This window comes from Salvelinus namaycush, chromosome 21 (genome assembly GCF_016432855.1).
Source record: "Salvelinus namaycush isolate Seneca chromosome 21, SaNama_1.0, whole genome shotgun sequence".
In the NCBI taxonomy this organism is placed as follows: domain Eukaryota; kingdom Metazoa; phylum Chordata; class Actinopteri; order Salmoniformes; family Salmonidae; genus Salvelinus; species Salvelinus namaycush.
In genome coordinates, this window is record NC_052327.1 from 29,569,080 (window position 1) to 29,590,013 (window position 20,934).

Here is a 20,934-nt window from a genome sequence, read left to right on the forward strand (position 1 = left end):
GACATGGATCTCCATGCTTTCCTATGGCTCTAACATTCTATTTTAATGTTTGTCTCCAGATGCCGTTTAGATTTTAAAGCATTGTGACACAATTTACTTTACCAGCCTTATAGTATTGATCCTTAAGTAAACAAAGGGTAGAAGGCAAATTTAGCACAATCAAGTGCCAGCTATATTGGATAACCTGATTGTATATTTAATTATTTAATTAATTTGATGTTTGCATTTTGGATTAAAAATTTTAAAAAGGTTATCGCTGTGGGCTCAACATATAGAAATGAGAAGCAGGCCAAAGAGTTTATAAACCATATTGCAGAGGTGGAGAGAAACAACAACAGAGAGAATCTGAAAAACCCAACATTTCTCTCCATTATGTCAGATGGCTCCACAGACAGGTCTGTGAAAGAGGAGGAGTTAGTTTATGTCAGATTCTGTCACAAGGGCAAGATCGAGTCAAAGTTTTTTGGCATCAAGTTGGTGGAGAAGGCAGACATGGCACACATAAGCAACGCCATCAGTGCCATCATGGAGGGAGTGTGTGATGAGTGCGTGAGCAAGTTGGTCGCTCTGGGAACAGATGGAGTTGCTGTGATGACCGGAGCCAAGAATGGTGTGGTCAGCCGGCTGAAGGGGGACAGGGCATACATCAAATCGGCATCCACAGTATGGCACACCGCCTTGAACTGACCTTTTCTGATGCCATCCGGTCCAATGTGAAGTTTCAGAAACTAGAAGACCTCCTCAGTGGACTCTACACCTACCACACCAGTCCACTGAACAGGGCAAACCTGGTAAACAGCTTTCAGGCTCTTGGGCACACACCACTGGTGCCCACCAGAATTGGCAGTACCCGATGGGTAGGACACCTATTGCTTGCACTGGACCACTTCCTGTGATGTTAACAGGGGCTTGTCTAGATTGCTATGCTAAGTACTCCAAAAGTCATCATGTCCAGTAAATGACAACAAACACGGTTGCAATCTTTGTTCTTTATGCATTTCAGATTCAATCTGCTGATGCCTAAAATGTCCAGCAGGCCAAGGCCAGGAAATACTGCAGTACTGCGAGGGAGGCTGTTGTTATCCGCTTCTGTGGCTTCCTGCATGACACACAACACACCTGAGCAAAATGTTTATAGTTTGAGAATTAAAACTGCATGATGCCTGTTGTAATGTATACAATTATTCTAGATTTTGGTGACACTGAACTGGAAACCCTGGTGGACCATTTCAAGCCTGTCCTGGAGACCTCTGGCATCCATGTTGAAAGGATCCCTGACCAGTGGACTGTCCTGAAGGTGCTGATGTACCAAGAGCCTCAGTCCCTGCAGAAGATGTCCTGGTTCCGTGTCAACAGGAGCCATCAGCATTCCTGCCCTGACTTGCTGGGATTGGTTGACCTGGTCCTGTTCTTCCCTGCCACCACAGCTGAATGTGAAAGAGGTTTTAATACAGGTGAAAACTGATTGGCGGTCCAACCTAAAGTCTGATACACTGTCAGACCTCATGGTCCAGCTGTCCTCTCCAGAGATCAGGGAGTATGATCTGATAAAAGCTGTGATGCTGTGGCACCAGGACTCTGTCAGGAGGCCAGACTTCATGGACCATGCAAAGAGGGTGATTGCGGTAGAGAGTGAGGAGTCTGATGAGGTTTAAGTTGATTAAAATTATTATTAAGCATCTGATAGATTTACAAAACCTTTAAATGTACTTTTATGTTTGATCCTTAATTACATTTAATAGCAAATACTTCAGTAGAATTTTGAGTTCAAGACTTATTCTGTTGTATTCAAGCTGGGAAATTAAATCTAGCCACAGCCAAAATTAACCAGCATGTGATAAGTCTCTATTTACCTGTATTTTATCAGGGTATTTCTACTCAAAGCAAAGGATTTGTAGATCTGCTTCCCCTGTTTCCCCTTTATATCAGTAGAGCACCAGTTCTATGTCCACTGCACTTCTCATAACTATCTTACCATTGCTGTTGCCCTGTTTTGACTTCTATGTACTCTTATTCATTGTATCTGACCGGTTTTGTTCATTTCATTGTGTGCCCACTGTTTGGCATTTTTGCACTCTGTAGAGCACTTTTGGTCAACTACAGTTGTTTTTAAATGTGCTCTACAAATAAATTTGATTTGATTAACCGTTGATCAATATATTAAAATAATTGTTTCAAATTTTGCCCTGGCCTCTTCTTTAAGTTTGTATTCAACGTAATACCTTATTATCTCAATGAAATGTACTGAAAATAATGTATATGTTACGCAAAAAGGCAATTTATTATTTTGGCCGGTAAAAATATGCTTGGCTGGTGGATTTATTCATCTACCAGTCCCCTTGGCAGGTGAGCCAAAAAGTTAATTTCGGACACGGGTAATGTGCAGAAAACCCAGGCTTTTACGAGAGCAGAAATCAGTGAAGCAGATATCAGAGCACAAATCAGAATTGGGGCTAGCAACAGTAGATGGGCCAGGGTGTATATGTACATTTCCAGATATCATCAACAGTAATACAATCAAGGCACGGCATAGGACAGGGAGAGCTCTGCAGTGCTGATTTATGACATCTGAATGTGCATCAGCTGGCAACACGATCATATTATACAGCAATTTCATCAGGTAACATGAATACAAAGCCGGCGAGAGGTGGTTAGAATAGGATGGCTGGCCAAAAGTCTGTGTAACCAATAGAGAGTCAGAGTCCCGAGTGTGGGAACAAACAGTCTGTCCCACGGTTGGATAAAGAAAGTTTGTAGTCAAAAAGCATGCAGGAGTCATGAGGCAAATAGCAAAATGCACAAGAAAAAATATATATATACACTGTTCAAAAAAATAAAGGGAACACTTAAACAACACAATGTAACTCCAAGTCAATCACACTTCTGTGAAATCAAACTGTCCACTTAGGAAGCAACACTGATTGACAATAAATTTCACATGCTGTTGTGCAAATGGAATAGACAACAGGTGGAAATTATAGGCAATTAGCGAGACACCCCCAATAAAGAAGTGGTTCTGCAGGTGGTGACCACAGACCACTTCTCAGTTCCTATGCTTCCTGGCTGACGTTTTGGTCACTTTTGAATGCTGGCGGTGCTTTCACTCTAGTGGTAGCATGAGACGGAGTCTACAACCCACACAAGTGGCTCAGGTAGTGCAGCTCATCCAGGATGGCACATCAATGCGAGCTGTGGCAAGAAGGTTTGCTGGGTCTGTCAGCGTAGTGTCCAGAGCATGGAGGCGCTACCAGGAGACAGGCCAGTACATCAGGAGACGTGGAGGAGGCCGTAGGAGGGCAACAACCCAGCAGCAGGACCGCTACCTCCGCCTTTGTGCAAGAAGGAGCAGGAGGAGCACTGCCAGAGCCCTGCAAAATGACCTCAAGCAGGCCACAAATGTGCATGTGTCTGCTCAAACGGTCAGAAACAGACTCCATGAGGGTGGTATGAGGGCCCGACGTCCACAGGTGGGGGTTGTGCTTACAGCCCAACACCGTGCAGAACGTTTGGCATTTGCCAGAGAACACCAAGATTGGCAAATTCGCCACTGGCGCCCTGTGCTCTTCACAGATGAAAGCAGGTTCACACTGAGCACGTGACAGACGTGACAGTCTGGAGACGCCGTGGAGAACGTTCTGCTGCCTGCAACATCCTCCAGCATGACCGGTTTGGCGGTGGGTCAGTCATGGTGTGGGGTGGCATTTCTTTGGGGGGCCGCACAGCCCTCCATGGGCTCGCCAGAGGTAGCCTGACTGCCATTAGGTACCGAGATGAGATCCTCAGACCCCTTGTGAGACCATATGCTGGTGCGGTTGGCCCTGGGTTCCTCCTAATGCAAGACCTCATGTGGCTGGAGTGTGTCAGCAGTTCCTGCAAGAGGAAGGCATTGATGCTATGGACTGGCCTGCCCGTTCCCCAGACCTGAATCCAATTGAGCACATCTGGGATATCATGTCTCGCTCCATCCACAAACGCCACGTTGCACCACAGACTGTCCAGGAGTTGGCGGATGCTTTAGTCCAGGTCTGGGAGGAGATCCCTCAGGAGACCATCCGCCACCTCATCAGGAGCATGCCCAGGCGTTGTAAGGAGGTCATACAGGCACGTGGAGGCCACACACACTACTGAGCCTCATTTTGACTTGTTTTAAGGACATTACATCAAAGTTGGATCAGCCTGTAGTGTGGTTTTCCACTTTAATTTTGAGTGTGACTCCAAATCCAGACCTCCATGGGTTGATAAATTTGATTTCCATTGATAATTTTTGTGTGATTTTGTTGTCAGCACATTCAACTATGTAAAGAAAAAAGTATTTAATAAGAATAGTTCATTCATTCAGATCTAGGATGTGTTATTTTAGTGTTCCCTTTATTTTTTTGAGCAGTGTATATAATGACTTGGGGCTAGCCATTGTAAGTTGTGGTGGTTAATTTCTTTACTATCAAATGAGGAGAGAAACTTATCACACAAGTCAGAGTAATACTTAAACTACATTTTTAATCACTTATTAATAAGGGAGCAGGTCAATACAACACACACATATAAAGTGAATCGATTGAGTGCTCTACGATAATGATGGCTGGTTGACGAATCACCCTCAGATGATTCGTTGAGAGCCCCGAGACAAAAGTACCAAGGTCTTTTATAGCTAAAACCTCCATGACAAACAACAGATGTATAGAATGGGTCACAAGGTTAAGATTTGTATGGAAGATACTGTCTGCTGTGAATTAAAGTATCTGCTGTAAAAACAGTTATCTTTGTGTACTGACCAGGGTCTGGCCCTGGGGTCATCTCTCCCTGGTACCATATAGAACAGAAATAACAACTCATGCTTTGGAAGGCGGTCTCTTTAGGTTATATCACCCAAACTACATCATAAATCTCCTGTCAGTGTTATGTCCCAGAGGCCCATCCTCAGTAGAACACACAAACAATAGTTAAGAATCCTCTATTCTGTTGCATAAAACAACCATTTCATGCAATAAAATTATAACATAATCTTGTAATTTCCACCATAAAGTTCAGAGTCACTCGCCCCAACAGTGTGTGTGCTGGAGGCAAGCGAAAGCTCGGGAGAGAGGGGGGAGTGTGATGGGGTACCTGTACCAGACAGGTGGAGACAGGCCAGGGCAGATGGTGAACAGATCGCCAGGTGGAATCCAAGCAGCAGTGCAGCAGGCAACGGGAGTAGGTGTCAAACCCACTTGGGAGAAGCTGTTATTTCTGGAGGCAGATTTCTTGTAGAAAATGCCAGTGGATGGTCTTTGAACAGCAGGAGTGGGCTTCAAAGACTCCTGCCACTTGTTGGGCCCAAAGGCCTCGACACCTTTTACTTCACACCTCAATGCTAATTGAAGTTGTCTCTGGTCTGTCCTTGCAAGTCTGGCAGCTCAGTTCTAGGTTGGATAGTGTCCTCATGTCTCTGATGGTAGGGTGCTCTAGCAAGCAAACCCCTGTATAGCTTATAAAAAGGAAACATTCGTAGCAGTAGTCTCTCTGGTTAATTTTGGTCAAAATTGGGTTGTAGGTTTGGATCTGGAACGAAGGCCATGCTGTTAAGGGTAGCATCCTGCATATGTCCCTGACGAATAATCGAAGTTTATCTAACTCCAAATCTATCCTTTTGTAAAAAAAACATGGGGGGGGGGGGGGGGGTGCATCTTGCTGTAGCTACTTTTCGGTGTAGCCTACTTTTCTCTGGTAAAACGCAAGCAAAACATTAGGAGCTGGCTACATTCTTTCAGTGAAAAACAGAAATATGATGGCCATGCATTGTTTTTGCAAAAAAAAACATTATTTTTCATTCTAAGCAAATTTTCTGCCAATTGTGTTGCACTAAGTTATTTTCTGTGAAGGACAACTATAGTTGAATGCCCCTGATCACTCTCTGCGCCGGAGGGGATGCCTGCCGTTTTACGGTCCCCTAACCCATTGTGATAGTGTTTTTTTTCTCCACAGTTTATAACTTATTTTGTACATAATGTTTCTGCTACCATCTCCTACGACCTAAAAAAGCTTCTGGATATCTGAACAAAGACCAGGCCCAAATCTCCATTCACAAGGCTGTGGGGCCAAGACAAATTACCAGGACGTGTACTCAGAACATGCGCGGACCAACTGGCAAGTGTCTTTACTGACATTTTCATTCAACCTCTCCCTAACTGAGTCTGTAATACCTACATGTTCCAAACAGACCACCATAGTCCCTTTGTCCAAGAACGCCAAGGTAACCTGCCTAAATGACTACAGACCCGTAGCATTAACGTCTGTAGCCATGAAGTGCTTTGAAAGGCTGGTCATGGCTCACAACACCATCAACCTGAAAACCCTAAACCCACTCCAATTCGCATACCACCCCAGAGCCACAGATGCCGCCATCTCTATTGCACTCCACACTGTCCTTTCCCACCTGAACAAAAGGAACACCTGTGAGAACGCTGTTTATTAAACACTGAGCTGTAGTCAACGCCATAGTGCCCATAAAGCTCATCACTAAGCTAAAGACCCTGGGATCAAACATATCCCTCTGCAACTGGATCCTGGACTTCCTGACAGGTCGCCCGCAGGTGGTAAGGGTAAGTAACAATACATCTGCCACACTGATCGTCAACACGGGGGGCCCTCAGGGGTGCGTCATTAGTCCCCTCCTGTACTCCCTGTTCACCCACGACTGTGTGGCCAAGCACGACTCCAACACCATCATTAAGTCTGCTGAAGGCACAATAGTGGTAGGCCTGATCACCGACAACGATGAGACAGCCTATATGAGGTCAGAGGCCTGGCAGTGTGGTGCCAGGACAACAACCTGACCGCAACGTGAGCAAGACAAAGGAGATGATTGTGGACTACAGGAAAAGGAGGGCCGACACGCCCTCATTCACGTCGACGGGGCTGTAGTATTTGTATTAATTACGGATCCCCATTAGCTGCTCCAAATTAAGGCAGTTATACATTTAATAAAAACATTACAATACATTTGCAACAGATTTCACAACATATTAAGTAAGTGTGTGCCCTCAAACCCCTATTATACTACCACATATCCACAACACAAAATCCATGTGTACGTGTGTATAGTGCGTATGTTATCGTGTGTTTGTGCCTATGTTTCTTCACAGTCTCCGCTGGTTAATAAGGTGTATTTTATTTATTTATTAAATCAAATTTTACTGCTTGCACAAGTTACTTGATGTGGAATAGAGGAATAGAGGAATTCCATGTAGTCATGGCTCTATGTAGTACTGTGCGCCTCCCATAGTCTGTTCTGGACTTGGGGACTGTGACGAGACCTCTGGTGGCAACTATCATGATCCAAGCCTGTCATGGAGAGAGCACGACAACGCCTATTCCCCCTCAGGAGACTGAAAATATGTCATGGGTCCGCAGATGCTCAGAAAGTTATACAGCTGCACCATCAAGAGCATCCTGACCGGTTGCATCACCGCCTGCTACGGCAACTGCTCGGCATCTGACTAAGGCGCTACAGAAGGTAGTGCATATGGCCGAGTACATCAAGCTTCCTGCCATACAGGACCTCTATACTAGGCAGTGTCAGAGGAAGGCCCCCCAAAAATTGTCAATGACACCAGCCACCTAAGTATTAGACTGTTCTCTCTGCTACTGCAAGGCAAGCGGTACCAGAGCGAAAGTCTAGGTCCAAAAGACTCCTTAGCAGCTTCTACCCCCAAGCCATAAGACTGCTGAACAATTACTCAAATGGCTACCTGGACTATTTGCACTTTTTTACACTGCTGCTACTCTCGGTTAATTATCTATGCATAGTCACTTTACCCCTACCTTTATTTAGTAAATCGTTTTTTAACTCAGATTTTCGTAAAATTGCATTGTTGGCTAAGGGCTTGTAAGTAAGCATTTCACAGTAAGGTCTACACCTGTTCTATTCAGCGCATGTGACAAATTAAATTTGATCCCACTTTCTCCCGTTGTGCTACTTACAAACAAACACGTGACTGGCTCAACTGTTCTGGGGAACTACGAATGCTTCATAATGTAAAACAATGTGACAGGTGAAATGAAGAACGCGATCTGCTTTATCTCCTTATGTATTGTACACGTTGACTGCAGGTATTTATTTAAAAAGCAGCTACAAATATAAAAATCTATTGAAAAACTTCAAAGAAATAGTTTCAACCATATTGACGGTATTGAAAAACCATCTCGTGGCCATTTCCAAATACCCGGTATACGGTATACCACCCAAGCCTACACTCCTTGCTTTCATTTGAGACCCAATTTGACATGCTTCTATGTTGGTGCTCATGGGTCCTTTTAGATGGAAATGCCCAGCTTCATTCTCCTACCAGAAAAGCATAAGGACAATAGGATCAAGCACCAACATCCCTAGGCTGCACATCAAACAGAGTAGCCAAATCCCACTGAAATGAACAAATAGCAAGCTACGTTACCATCATAGCAAATGCGTCGCCCAGCTGACAGTAAATATTTACACCGTTTCATGGGCTTGGCAGCCATCTTATCACAGATGACGCTTGACATGAAGGGAAGCCTATCTTGACTGACTCCTAGCTGTACAGCCTGAGGTAGGCAAGGCTTATGGAAAGGCTCTCCTGATCCACTTAATCAGCTGCTGCCACCTGCCACCTGGCCTTGACTATGGTAGACAGTGCAGGTTGTATATTTCAGCACTTCTCCATTTAAGATGGAGAATACAGTCTTGTTATGCAACTCGGTCACAGACAGCCTGTACATGCACACAGGAAAGAGCTTGGTGTAGTTTTAAAAGAGTTACCCTTTTAAAAAGCAGGTTTACAAACAGACGCTTGCAGAACGAGTGGGGGAGTGAAGAGAGAGAAAGAAAGATGGATAAAAAAATACATACAGAATAGAAGTAGAGTCTGTAAGCAGGTTCCTCGTCCTTATCCGCCCCTGACATACTTTTGCAGCCCACTTCAGCCAACCTGTTTCCCCAGCATTGCCACTTGTGATAGGTGACATCATCATCTGACAGCAGGATCAAAATAGACAGTGTGTAGCTAGCACTTCTATAGCAACTTGCCCAGCTGTGTCAACTTCACCACAAATGGTGATTGAGACAGCCTGGTGCTTAGTGGGCTGTCAATCCTTTCTGCTCCGTTTGTAATCAGGGCTGAGCTTGGAGCACTGTGCTGAGCTAGCATCCAGCCCCTGGGCCAGTGCTGCAGACCACTGCTGCTGCTGTCCGTCTGCCTTCCTGCCACTCACCCGGGTCTCCTCTCCTTTCCTCTGCACTGCTTCCTGTGTTTACAGCTTCTCTCATCTCACAGCACTGCATCGCAGCCCCCGCTCTCCCTCAGCACTGTGCAGTCATGTGCATGCACACAGCAGGCCTGCCCCTCAGCCCCCGTCCTCCACTGCCAGAAATGAGTGTAGCTGCAGGCTCAAGGAGTGTGCTAATGTAAGCCTGCATTAGCCAGAGAGGCTAAGGCTCAGCAGCATCCGATTGGACCTGGCAGTGGATGAATCATACAAGGCTGGAGGAAAAGCACAAACCCACATGGTCCGCCTGCACCTTTGTGCCAAATGAGTAACAGTCTAAAAATAAGCTTTGCTACGAGCATACGAGGTATGCAGCAAGATATTTAGTGTGAGCAGGGATTCTTATAGAAAACAATGCAATGCCTAACAATCAACCCTTAGCAATGGAAGAATGGCTTAACAGGATCTATTAAGAATTTTTACTTTTTGTCGGAGCAATAACCTGAGCACACCCATCTTTAGAAAGTACATCCACAGCTCCAGTGAATTATGTTTTTTCCTAATGACTGACATAACACTACAAAGTGAAGTATTTGACTCTTTTAATATTATAAACTGGCATATTATGTCAGCAGACAATGTATTGCCACATGTTGACAAAGCATTGCAAAAAAAAATTGAATGTCGGCCAAAATCTATGGAGTCAGACCGCTGACAAAAGGTTGAACGCACATATCGTTAGGATAGTAAGAAAAGCCATGTGTGAAACCTGAAACGTAAAACGTGAAATTTCATCTATGAACATTCAAACACCATGTTACGATAACGGACTAACATTTTAGGCTTGAAACAATCGTGTGTCGCAATTCTGATGTACAATAATAGCTTTCAGAGTTTTGGCAGGTTCATCTCACCCCCAATTTTTATTTTATTTTTTATTTTAAAAAAAATATATACTATTAATCTCACATTTCACATTCATAAAATAAAGGGGTGACATAATGTTAGCTAGCGAACCAGCCACCTAACGTCAGCTAGCTACGCCGTCGCCAAATACATTTAAACTCAGTTTTTCACAATTCCTGACATTTAATCTTAGTAAAAAATCCCTGTCTTGTCTTAGGTCAGTTATGATCACCACTTTATTTTAAGAATGTGAAATGTCAGAATAATAGTAGAGAGAATGATTTATTTCAGCTTTTATGTATTTCATCACATTCCCAGTGGGTCAGAAGTTTACATACACTCAATTAGTATTTGGTAGCATTGCCATTAAATAGTTTAATTTGGGTCAAACGTTTTGGGTAGCCTTCCACAAGCATCCAACAATAGTTTGGTGAATTTTGGCCCATTCCTCCTGACAGAGCTGGTGTAACTGAGTCAGGTTTGTAGGCCTCCTTGCTTGCACACGCTTTTTCAGTTCTGCCCACAAATTTTCTATGGGATTGAGGTCAGGGCTTTTTGATGGCCACTCCAATGCGTTGACTTTGTTGTCCTTAAGCCATTTTGCCACAACTTTGGAAGTATGCTCGGGGTCAATGTCCATTTGGAAGACCCATTTGCAACCAAGCTTTAATTTCCTGACTGATGTCTTGAGATGTTGCTTCAATATATCCACATAATTTCCTTTCATCATGATGCCATCTATTTTGTGAAGTGAACCAGTTCCTCCTGCAGCAAAGCACCCCCTCAACATGATGCTGACACCCCCGTGCTTCACGGTTGGGATGGTGTTCTTCAGCTTGCAAGCCTCCCCCTTTTTCCTCCAAACATAAGGATGGTCATTATGGCCAAACAGTTCTTTTTTTGTTTCATTAGACAAGAGGACATTTCTCCAAAAAGTACAATCTTTGTCTCCATGTGCAGTTGCAAACCGTGGCTTCCTCCTTGCCGAGTGGCCTTTCAGCTTATGTCAATATAGGACTCATTTTACTGTGGATAGAGATACATTTGTACCCGTTTCCTCCAGCATCTTCACAAGGTCCTTTGCTTTTGTTCTGGGATTGATTTGCACTTTCCGCACCAAAGTACATTCGTCTCTAGGAGACAGAACGCATCTCCTTCCTGAGCGGTATAACGGCTGTGTGGTACCATGGTGTTTATACTTGTGTACTATTGGTACCTTCAGGCGTTCGGAAATTGCTCCCAAGGATGAACCAGACTTGTGGAGGTCTACAATTTTTTTTCCTGAGGTCTTGGCTGATTTCTTCTGATTTTCCCATAATGCCAAGCAAAGAGGCACTGAGTTTGAAGGTAGGCCTTGAAATACATCCACAGGTACACCTCCAATTGACTCAAATGATGTCAATTAGCCTATCAGAAGCTTCTGAAGTCATGACATCATTTTCTGGAATTTTTCAACCTGTTTAAAGGCACAGTCAACTTGGTGTATGTAAACTTCTGACCTACTGGAATTGTGATAGTGAATTATACTGTCTGTAAACAATTGTTGGAAAAATTACTTGTGTCATGTACAAAGTAGATGTCCTAACCAACTTGCCAAAACTATAGTTTGTCAAAAAGAAATTTGTGGAGGGGTTGAAAAACGAGTATGTAAAACTTCCGTCTTCAACTGTAGGTGTTCCTTTTGTCCAGGTGGAAAAGGGCAGTGTGGAGTGCAATAGAGATTGCATCATCTGTGAATCTGTATGCAAATGGCAGTGTGGCCTTGTGAATGTTGACCTGCGTAAAGGTCTTACTCACGTCGGCTGTGGAGAGCGTAATCACAGTCTTCCGGAACAGCTGGTGCTCTCATGCATGTTTCAGTGTTATTTGCTTCGAAGCGAGCATAGAAGTAGTTTAGCTCGTCTGGTAGGCTCATGTCACTGGGCAGCTCTCGGCTGTACTTCCCTTTGTAGTCTGTAATGGTTTGCAAGCCCTCCGCCAACCCTGATGTCCTAGCCGTGTCTGAATCCTGGCGTAGCAAGGCCACCAAAAATTTTGAAATTTCCATCCCCAACTACAACATTTTCTGCCAAAATAAAACTGTCAAAGGGGGTGGAGTTGTAATCTACTGCAGAGATAGCCTTTAGAGTTCTGTCATGCTATCCAGGTCTGTGCCCAAACAATTCAAGCTTGTACTTAAAAAAAAAAAATTAGTTTCCAGAAATAAGTATCTCACTGTTGCCGCTTGTTATCGAACCCCCTCAGCCCCCCGGCTGTACCCTAGACACCACATGTGAATTAATTTCCCCCCATCTATCTTCAGAGTTCGTACTGTTAGGTGACCTAAACTGGGATATGCTTAACTTCTTATGGCTGCAAGGGGCAGTATTGAGTAGCCTGATAAAATGTGTCCATTTCAAACGGCCTCGTACTCAATTCTTGCTCGTACAATATGCATATTATTATTACTATTGGATAGAAAACACTCTCTAGTTTCTAAAACCGTTTGAATTATTTCTCTGAGTGAAACAGAACTCATTCTGCAGCACTTTTCCTGACCTGGAAGTTCAAAGTCTGAAATCGATGCTCTCTTCCTCTTCCTGCCTATAAATGGGCACAAGAGCTATTAGTATACATGCACGTCATACACCTTCCTCTGGGTGTCAAGAAGGCTGTGAGAGAAGAAATGAGGTGATTATCTCGATCTGGGATGGAATAAATCCTCTTGGAATGACGTGTACCCCAGTTCCGGTACTCTGAAGAACGCGATTTGGACAGTGGGGTTGCCTTTTGTTTTGCTGACGTTATAGGCGACTATTATTTCCGGCTTTGATTTTATTTGATACATGTCACCATATCATCGTAAAGTATGTTTTTTCAATATAGTTTCATCAGATTATTGAAATTTTTTCGGGAGTTTTGCCGTGTTCCGTTCTCTTCCGTTTGTTTACATGGAGAGATCCGTGCAACCCGGCTAGCGCGCTTGCTAAATGGAGAGAGAAAGTTGCCATTCTGAATCCAAACAACGACTCATCTGGACAAAGGACACCTTGTTCAACATTCTGATGAAAGATCAGCAAAAGTAAGACCCAATTTATGATGTTATTTCATATATCTGTCGTAGTCGCCGGCGCCCAAGTGTTTCTGGCTATTGTGCTAAGCTAATATAACGCAACATTTTGTTTTCGCTGTAAAACACTTAATAAATCGGAAATATTGTCTGGCATCACAAGATGCCTGTCTTTCATTTGCTGTACACTATGTATTTTTCAGAAATGTTTTATGATGAGTAATTAGGTATTTGACGTTGGTGTCTGTAAATATTATGGCTGCTTTCGGTGCAATTTCTGAATGTAGCTGCAATGTAAACTATGATTTATACCTGAAATATGCACATTTTTCGAAAAAAACATATGCTATACAATAAATATGTTATCAGACTGTCATCTGATGAGGTTGTTTCTTGGTTAGTGGCTATTTATATCTTTATTTGGCCGAATTTGTGATAGCTACTGATGGAGTCAAAAACTGATGGAGTAATAAAAGTGGAGTCTTTTGCTAACGTGGTTAGCTAATAGATTTACATATTTTGTCTTCCCTGTAAAACATTTTAAAAATCGGACATGTTGGCTGGATTCACGAGATGTGTACCTTTCATATGCTGTATTGGACTTGTTAATGTGTGAAAGTTAAATATTTAAAAAAAATATATTTTGAATTTCGCGCCCTGCACTTGAAGTGGCTGTTGTCATAAGTGTACCGACGTCGGGCTTGCACGCCAAACAGGTTAACACCCCGGCCATCCTACAATCTAAGCTAGATGCACCTCAATCTCACACAAATTATCATGGAACCTACCAGGTATAACCCTGAATCCGTAAACACGGGCACCCTCATAGATATCATCCTGACCAACCTGCCCTCTAAACACACCTCTACTGTCTTCAACCAGGATCTCAGCGATCACTGCCTCATTGCTTGCGTCCATAATGGGTCCGTGGTCAAACGACCACCCCTCATCACTGTCAAACACTCCCTAAAACACTTCAGCGAGCAGGCCTTTCTAATTGACCTGGCCCGGGTATCCTGGAAGGATATTGACCTCATTCCGTCAGTAGAGGATTCCTGGTTATTCTTTAAAAGTGCTTTCCTCACCATCTTAAATAAGTGTGCCCCATTCAAAAAAAAGTAGAACAGATATAGCCCCTGGTTCATTCCAGACCTGACTGCCCTTGACCAGCACAAAAACATCCTGTGGTGTACTGCATTAGCATCGAATAGCCCCCGCGATATGCAACATTTCAGCTGCAAAATCTGGACCCCTACAAATTAGCTGGGCTAGACAATCTGGACCCTCTCCAAAATTATCCGCTGAAATTGTTGCAACCCCTATTACTAGCCGGCTCAAGAGCAGTTGGAGGCCATGGAAGGAGAGTTGTATGGCATTGAAGCTTGTCTAGAGGTTAGTTAACACAGTGCCCAAAGAAGGGCCAGAAGTATACATTATGGTGTCGTCTGCGTAGAGGTGGATCAGAGAATCTACAGCAGCAAGAGCGACATCATTGATGTATACAGAGAAGAGAGTCAGCCCGAGAATTGAACCCTGTGGCACCCATCCCATAGAGACTGTGAGCGGTCCGGACAACAGGCCCTCCGATTTGACACAATGAACTCTGTCTGAGAAGTAGTTGGTAAACCAGGTGAGGCAATCATTTGAGAAACCAAGGCTGTCGAGTCTGCCAATAAGAATGTGGTAACAGTGTTTCCTAGCCTCAGAGCAGTGGGCAGCTGGGAGGAGGTGCTCTTATTCTCCATGGACTTTACAGTGTCCCAGAACTTTTTTGAGTTTGTACTAGCTAGCCTTAGCTTTCCTAACTGCCGCTCAGCCATGGCTCTTCAATATATTTATATGTACATATTCTCATTCACGCCTTTAGATTTGTGCGTAACAGGTAGTTGTTGGGAAATTGTTAGATTATTTGTTAGATATTACTGCACTGTCAGAACTAGAACCACAAGCATTTCGCTACACTCGCATTAACATCTATGTGACCAATAAAATTTGATTTGAATTCATCCTTCAGTTCAGACAGTGAGAAAGTCATCCATTCTGTAATTTGTCTGAGTTGCAATAGGAACAAAATCAAAGAGAATAGAACAGCCTTAGCCATCTTTATTGAAATCCATGTGTGTATTCAAAATTAATCTAAATTCTCCAAAGTTCTTTAGCCTATTACTTTAATAATTCAATGTTTTATTTAGGCCTACCCAAATATTAAAAATAAAAACAGGCCTTCAATTTATAGGCATTGCAATTTAGGCTATAATTTTGGGTACTGGTGTCTTGCGGAATAGTTTTAGAACTCGATTTGTGTTTTATAACTGTTCTTATTATATGCCTCCCCTTAAAGAGACCCTAGCTCACAGGGTTCTAAATATAGCCTCTAAATAAATTGTCAACAAAATAGTTGAATAAGCACATGCAGTGGCTTATAGGGAAAACATATCTGGCAATAAGAATAGGCTATAGATTGTCTTGACCATTTGGGACCCCATGGTTAATTCACTCAGGACAGGTTATAGCCAAGACTTAGTCAATATTTTGTTTTGTCTCATTTATTTATATGGATATAGCCTCTGCGTGATGGGGTTGTGCAACGCAAATGGCTATAACAAGCCTACATTCAAAGTGGAATTTGCAAAAACAGTCAAAATGCTTAATATAAGGCTTACAGTCCGTGCTCCCAAATACTGGAAAAAGTGAGATTCATTAGGTTACATGATACCCACAGGATCCCCACACCGCTGTAAAAATAAATTATGCAATTATATGGCAATTAAATAACACAACAGAATGGCATATTTAGATAGTGGAATAGGCCTAGCCTAAATCATATTTACTTTCTATTTTGCAGCTCTGGCGGTTATTCTAGAAAAGGCTCTTCAAAGTCATTTGCTGGAGGCCCAACCCTATGCTACGCCAACTATTGGTGTAACGTCGTTGTTGAATGGCATTCTAAAACAACCTCTAGGCTTTTATTTTGGAAATTAAACCGGAAGATGCAAAGCAACTAACGTCTGGGCTAGAGTTGCTTTATTGACAAGCTAACTTCGTCTAGCAACTTTCAGTTCATGTCCTTTGCAGATGCCACCTTTCTGACAATGTGTACATATAAAAAAAATATCTGTAACCGAGGAATAGGAAACAAAGTAATAATTGAACGTTTAAATGTTAATTCATAGTCGTAACATAGGGTTTGCACGTTTACAGACCTAATTTAACTGTTTCATGTCACGCATGGCTTTTCTTACGATTCAAACGATACATACATTCAACCTTTCGGCAGCTCGATGGCTCCATAAAAATCCATCTCGTTCCATCTTCTCACACTGGGCTTCCTCTCAAAACCAGTTTTGGTAGTGAGTGGAAAGGCCAAGCGGATGCTTCACATTTATACATCCAGTGAAATGTCGGTCTCATTGTTCTGTGACAACTACACTATCGGTCAAACGTTTAGAACACCTCATTCAAGGGTTTTTCTTTATTTTTACTAATTTTCTACATTGTAGAATAATAGTGAAGACATCAAAACTAGGAAATAACACATGGAATCATGTAGAAACCAAAAAGGGTTAAACAAAATCTAAATATATTTTATATTTGAGATTCTTCAAATAGACACCCTTTGCCTTGACAGCTTTGCACACTTTTGGCATATTCTCAACCAGCTTTATGAGGTAGTCAACTGGAATGCATTTCAATTAACAGGTGTGCTTTGTTAAAAGTTCATTTGTGGAATTTCTTTCCTTCTTCGTGCGTTTGAGCCAATCAGTTGTGTTGTGACAAGGTAGGGGTGGTATACAGAAGATAGCCCTATTTGGTAAAAGACCAAGTCCATATTATGGCAAGAACTGCTCAAATAAGCAAAGAGAAATGACAGTCCATCATTACTTTAAGACATGAAGGTCAGTCAATATGGAAAATTCAAGAACTTTGAACGTTTCTTCAAGTGCTGTAACAAAAACCATCAAGCACTATGATGAAACTGGCTCTCATGAGTAACCCCTCAGGAATGGAAGACCCAGTTACCTCTGCTGCAGAAGATAAGTTCATTAGAGTTACCAGCCGCAGAAATTGCAACCCAAATAAATGCTTCACAGAGTTCAAGTAATAGACACATCTCAACATCAACTGTTCAGAGGAGACTGCGTGAATCAGGCCTTCATGGTCGAATTGCTGCAAAGAAACCACTACTAAAGGACACCAATAAGAAGAGACTTGCTTGGGCCAAAAAACACAAGCAATTGACATTAGACCGGTGGGAATTTGTCCTTTGGTATGTATGGAGTTCAAATTGGAGATTTTTGGTTCCAAACGCCATGTCTTTGTGAGTCACAGGGTGGGTGAATGGATGATCTCCACATGTGCATTTCCCACCGTAAAGCATGGGGGAGGTGTTATGGTGTGGGGGTGCTTTGCTGGTGACACTGTCAGTGGTTTATTTAGAATTCAAGGCACACTTAACCAGCTTGGCTACCACAGTATTGTGCAGCAATACGCCATCTCATTTGGGTTTTTTTTACTTAGTGGGACTATCATTTATTTTTCAACAGGACAATGACCCAACACACCTCCAGGCTCATAAGGGCTATTTGACCAAGAAAGGAGAGTAATGGAGTGCTGCATCAGATGACCTGGCCTCCACAATCACCAAACCTCAACCCAATTGAGATGGTTTGGGATGAGTTGGACCACAGAGTGAAGGAAAAGCAGCCAACAAGTGCTCAGCATATGTGGTCACTCCTTCAACACTGTAGGAAAAGCATTCCAGGTGAAGCTGGTTGAGAGAATGCCAAAAGTGTTCAAAGCTGTCAAGGCAAAGGGTGTCTATTTGAAGAATCTCAAACATATTTTGATTTGTTTACTAAATTATTCCATGTGTTATTTCATAGTGTTGATGTCTTCAATATTATTCTACAATGTAGAAAATTGTAAAAATTAAGAAAACCCTTGATCTAAAATGTTTGACCGGTAGCGTATAGTTAACATAACGACACAAGAAAATATTATTTACTTTGGACAAAAGGAATAAAACCCCTATCGAAAGGCCCTGCAACTCAACACACCATTAGCTACTTTAGTTGGCTAGCTGGGTCAAAATAGCCGTGGGTTTCAGCTGAGCGGAGTTAGCGACAACATAACGAACGCTACAGAATAGCGACAGTAGTAGCCCAGTTAGCTAACTATCTAGCGCTCGATCAATTAATCAATCAATGAAATGTATTTAAAGCCCTTTTTACATCAGCAGATGTCACAAAGTGCTTATACAGAAACACAGCCTAAAACCCTTTGCTAAATTGGTATATTTTTGTTGGATGGCTAAACACGGTCTTACTTTGCTGGTGTATTATACAGTATAACTTGAAAATAGAGCTAGCTACCTTCGAGGCAACGGTTATGGGAGTATTCCTGCTTTTGCCTCCTCCATGCGAGGATCCAGAGCTGTTGCTGCCAGACCTCTCCCTCCCGTCTCCGCCTTGCCCTTGTCCAATTCTAGGGCCGAGTCGGTGTTGACCAGCGCCACGCCGTCGTCCATCGTGGCGACTGTCTTTTGACATTGACGTAAATGTAATTCAATTCTCGGGGTAAAAATTATTTTATTTGAAAATGATCTAACTTGTCGCGTTTTCGGTGTTGATGGAAACGACATAAAACACCACTGACAGCTAAAAGCAACCTAGCTTTTTGCAGGAAGAGTATGATCACATTTATGACAGACACATAGGATATCCAATCATGAATTGGTTTGGTGGTAACTGAAGAAATACAAACCAATCACAAAGCTCATTATTCGGGCTACCCCGGTGGGAGTTAAACATTCAACCATGGCAACCAAGTAAATGGGCGGGATAAAAACAAGAAACTACATTTTTTGTCAGGTCGATGTTTGCGTCTTGTCATCCTCATCATTATTGCCCAAATATTTACCCAAACTGTTCGAATTGGAGCACGCAAAGGTTTGTTTACGATAATTATTCCTACAGATTGCCAGGCGGTCGCCTGTAGCTAACGCGTCTGACTTCAGAATTGTCACCAAATCATGTATTTCATGGAAATTCGGAGCCTTATCATCCTAGCCAAGCAATATCCTAGTATTAAGCGTAGGCACATCGTTTTTTGGCTCAATGACTGTCAACCAAACTTTAGTATCAGTGGACGCTGCTGAGGGGAGGATGGCTCATAAAAGGCTGGAGCAAATGGAATGGCATCAACCACATGGAAACCATAGCTGTATTCAAATACTCATACTAACTGCACTAACCTTACTACTTGTGACATAAATTGAGTATGTAGTATGTTTATTGGTCATGGTATGGATATAGTTAGTATGCCCAAAGTTCCCGGATTCTTACTACATTTGCCAAAATACGAAGTATACAAGCAGTAGATACGAGTGGCACAGCGGTCTAAGGCACAGTATCGCAGTGCTAAAGGCATCACTACAGACCCGGGTTCGATCCCGGTCTATATCACAACCAGCCGTGATAGGGAGTCCCATAAGGTGGTGCACAATTGGCCCAGCGTCGTCCGGGTTAGGCCGTGGTAGGCCTGTCATTGTAAATAAGAATTTGTTCTTAACTGACTTCCCTAGTTAAATAAAGGTTGAATATTTCCATGCTTTTAGGGCCCATAATGCAATTCTTCAGAAAATGGGCGTGACTTCACAACTTTTTCAGATTTGAAGAAAATGGAGGGAAATATGCAGCTGAAGTCCGAAAGAGAGAGGATACAAATTCATTGCTTTAACTAATTATGACAAATGTTAAGAAAATGTTATCCAATGGTATAAAGTAATGACTTTTGAAATATGTTACGTTACATGTTATGTTGGCTGACAATTTGTTTGCTACGCTAACCTTACGAACCACATAACATATCATTACAGTAGTTGCTTGTCTGTACCAGTATGTTAGCTAGCTACTTTACGTTAGTTGGCTACTAATACATCGAACTTGACAGTATATTAACTATGCTAACTAACTACCCAACGTTTATTGACTTGATTATTCACGTCATGCTTAGCTAAGTGGTATAGTCATTGTGCGTTGTCAATGGACATTGCTAATGAAGTCGTAAGATGTCCAGCTAGTAATTTGTTAGCTATGCTAACAAGCTAGCAAGAAGTTCCAGTAGACAGAAGAAGTGCAAGTACACTCAACTGAATGGATACTGTTTGTTTGCACTATACTAAAATGACCTAATAGTATTGTAATGACCTGACTAGATCATAAAGGAACAATTGTCCAGACAGAGGATTGAGTTTACGAATTGACGGTTTATTAACCCAACTTTACACAGGCTACTGTTTGCCGTAGCCCATGCCAAATACATGAAAGATAACCCACAAGCCAACTGTGACCTTCTCTTGTTAAGGCCAGACATAAGAGAGAGAACAAAGGCTAAACCTGGTCTTAATTTCCAATGCTCCATCCCCCGCCAGGATGCCCGGCATCAGAACATTCCAGGCATTCCCGTGATTGGCAGATAGCAGGTTGATTGGCATGTCGAACCCCGCGAACACTGGGTCTGGTAAGGACAACACAACCTACGCGGGTCTGTGTGGGTTGCTACAGTATGTAGAATATACTCATTAATTATGTAGTGTAAAGTATGTTAGTATAGGTATTCGAACACAGCTCATGTGTTCGATGTATTTGATACCATTCCGCTCCAGACATTACCACGAGCTAGCAAGAAGTTGCATAGCAACAGCATCAACTTCCGGTAGACAGAAGAAGCGCTGAAAGGATACTGTTCGCATGCAGTAT

General features: G+C 42.7%; 1 protein-coding gene across 3 annotated transcripts in view; it reads right to left on the bottom strand.

Moving 5' to 3' along the window:
• LOC120066271 (S phase cyclin A-associated protein in the endoplasmic reticulum-like) overlaps window positions 1-18,841 on the bottom strand; it is a 130,507-nt gene extending 111,666 nt beyond the window's left edge. For all 3 annotated transcript variants that reach the window (XM_039017542.1, XM_039017541.1, XM_039017543.1), the window contains exon 1: window positions 18,547-18,841. In XM_039017542.1, coding sequence (XP_038873470.1) covers window positions 18,547-18,723 — 177 coding nt within the window. In that variant the 5' untranslated portion in view covers window positions 18,724-18,841. The remainder of the gene's footprint in view (window positions 1-18,546) is intronic.
• Window positions 18,842-20,934: the final 2,093 nt, after the last annotated feature.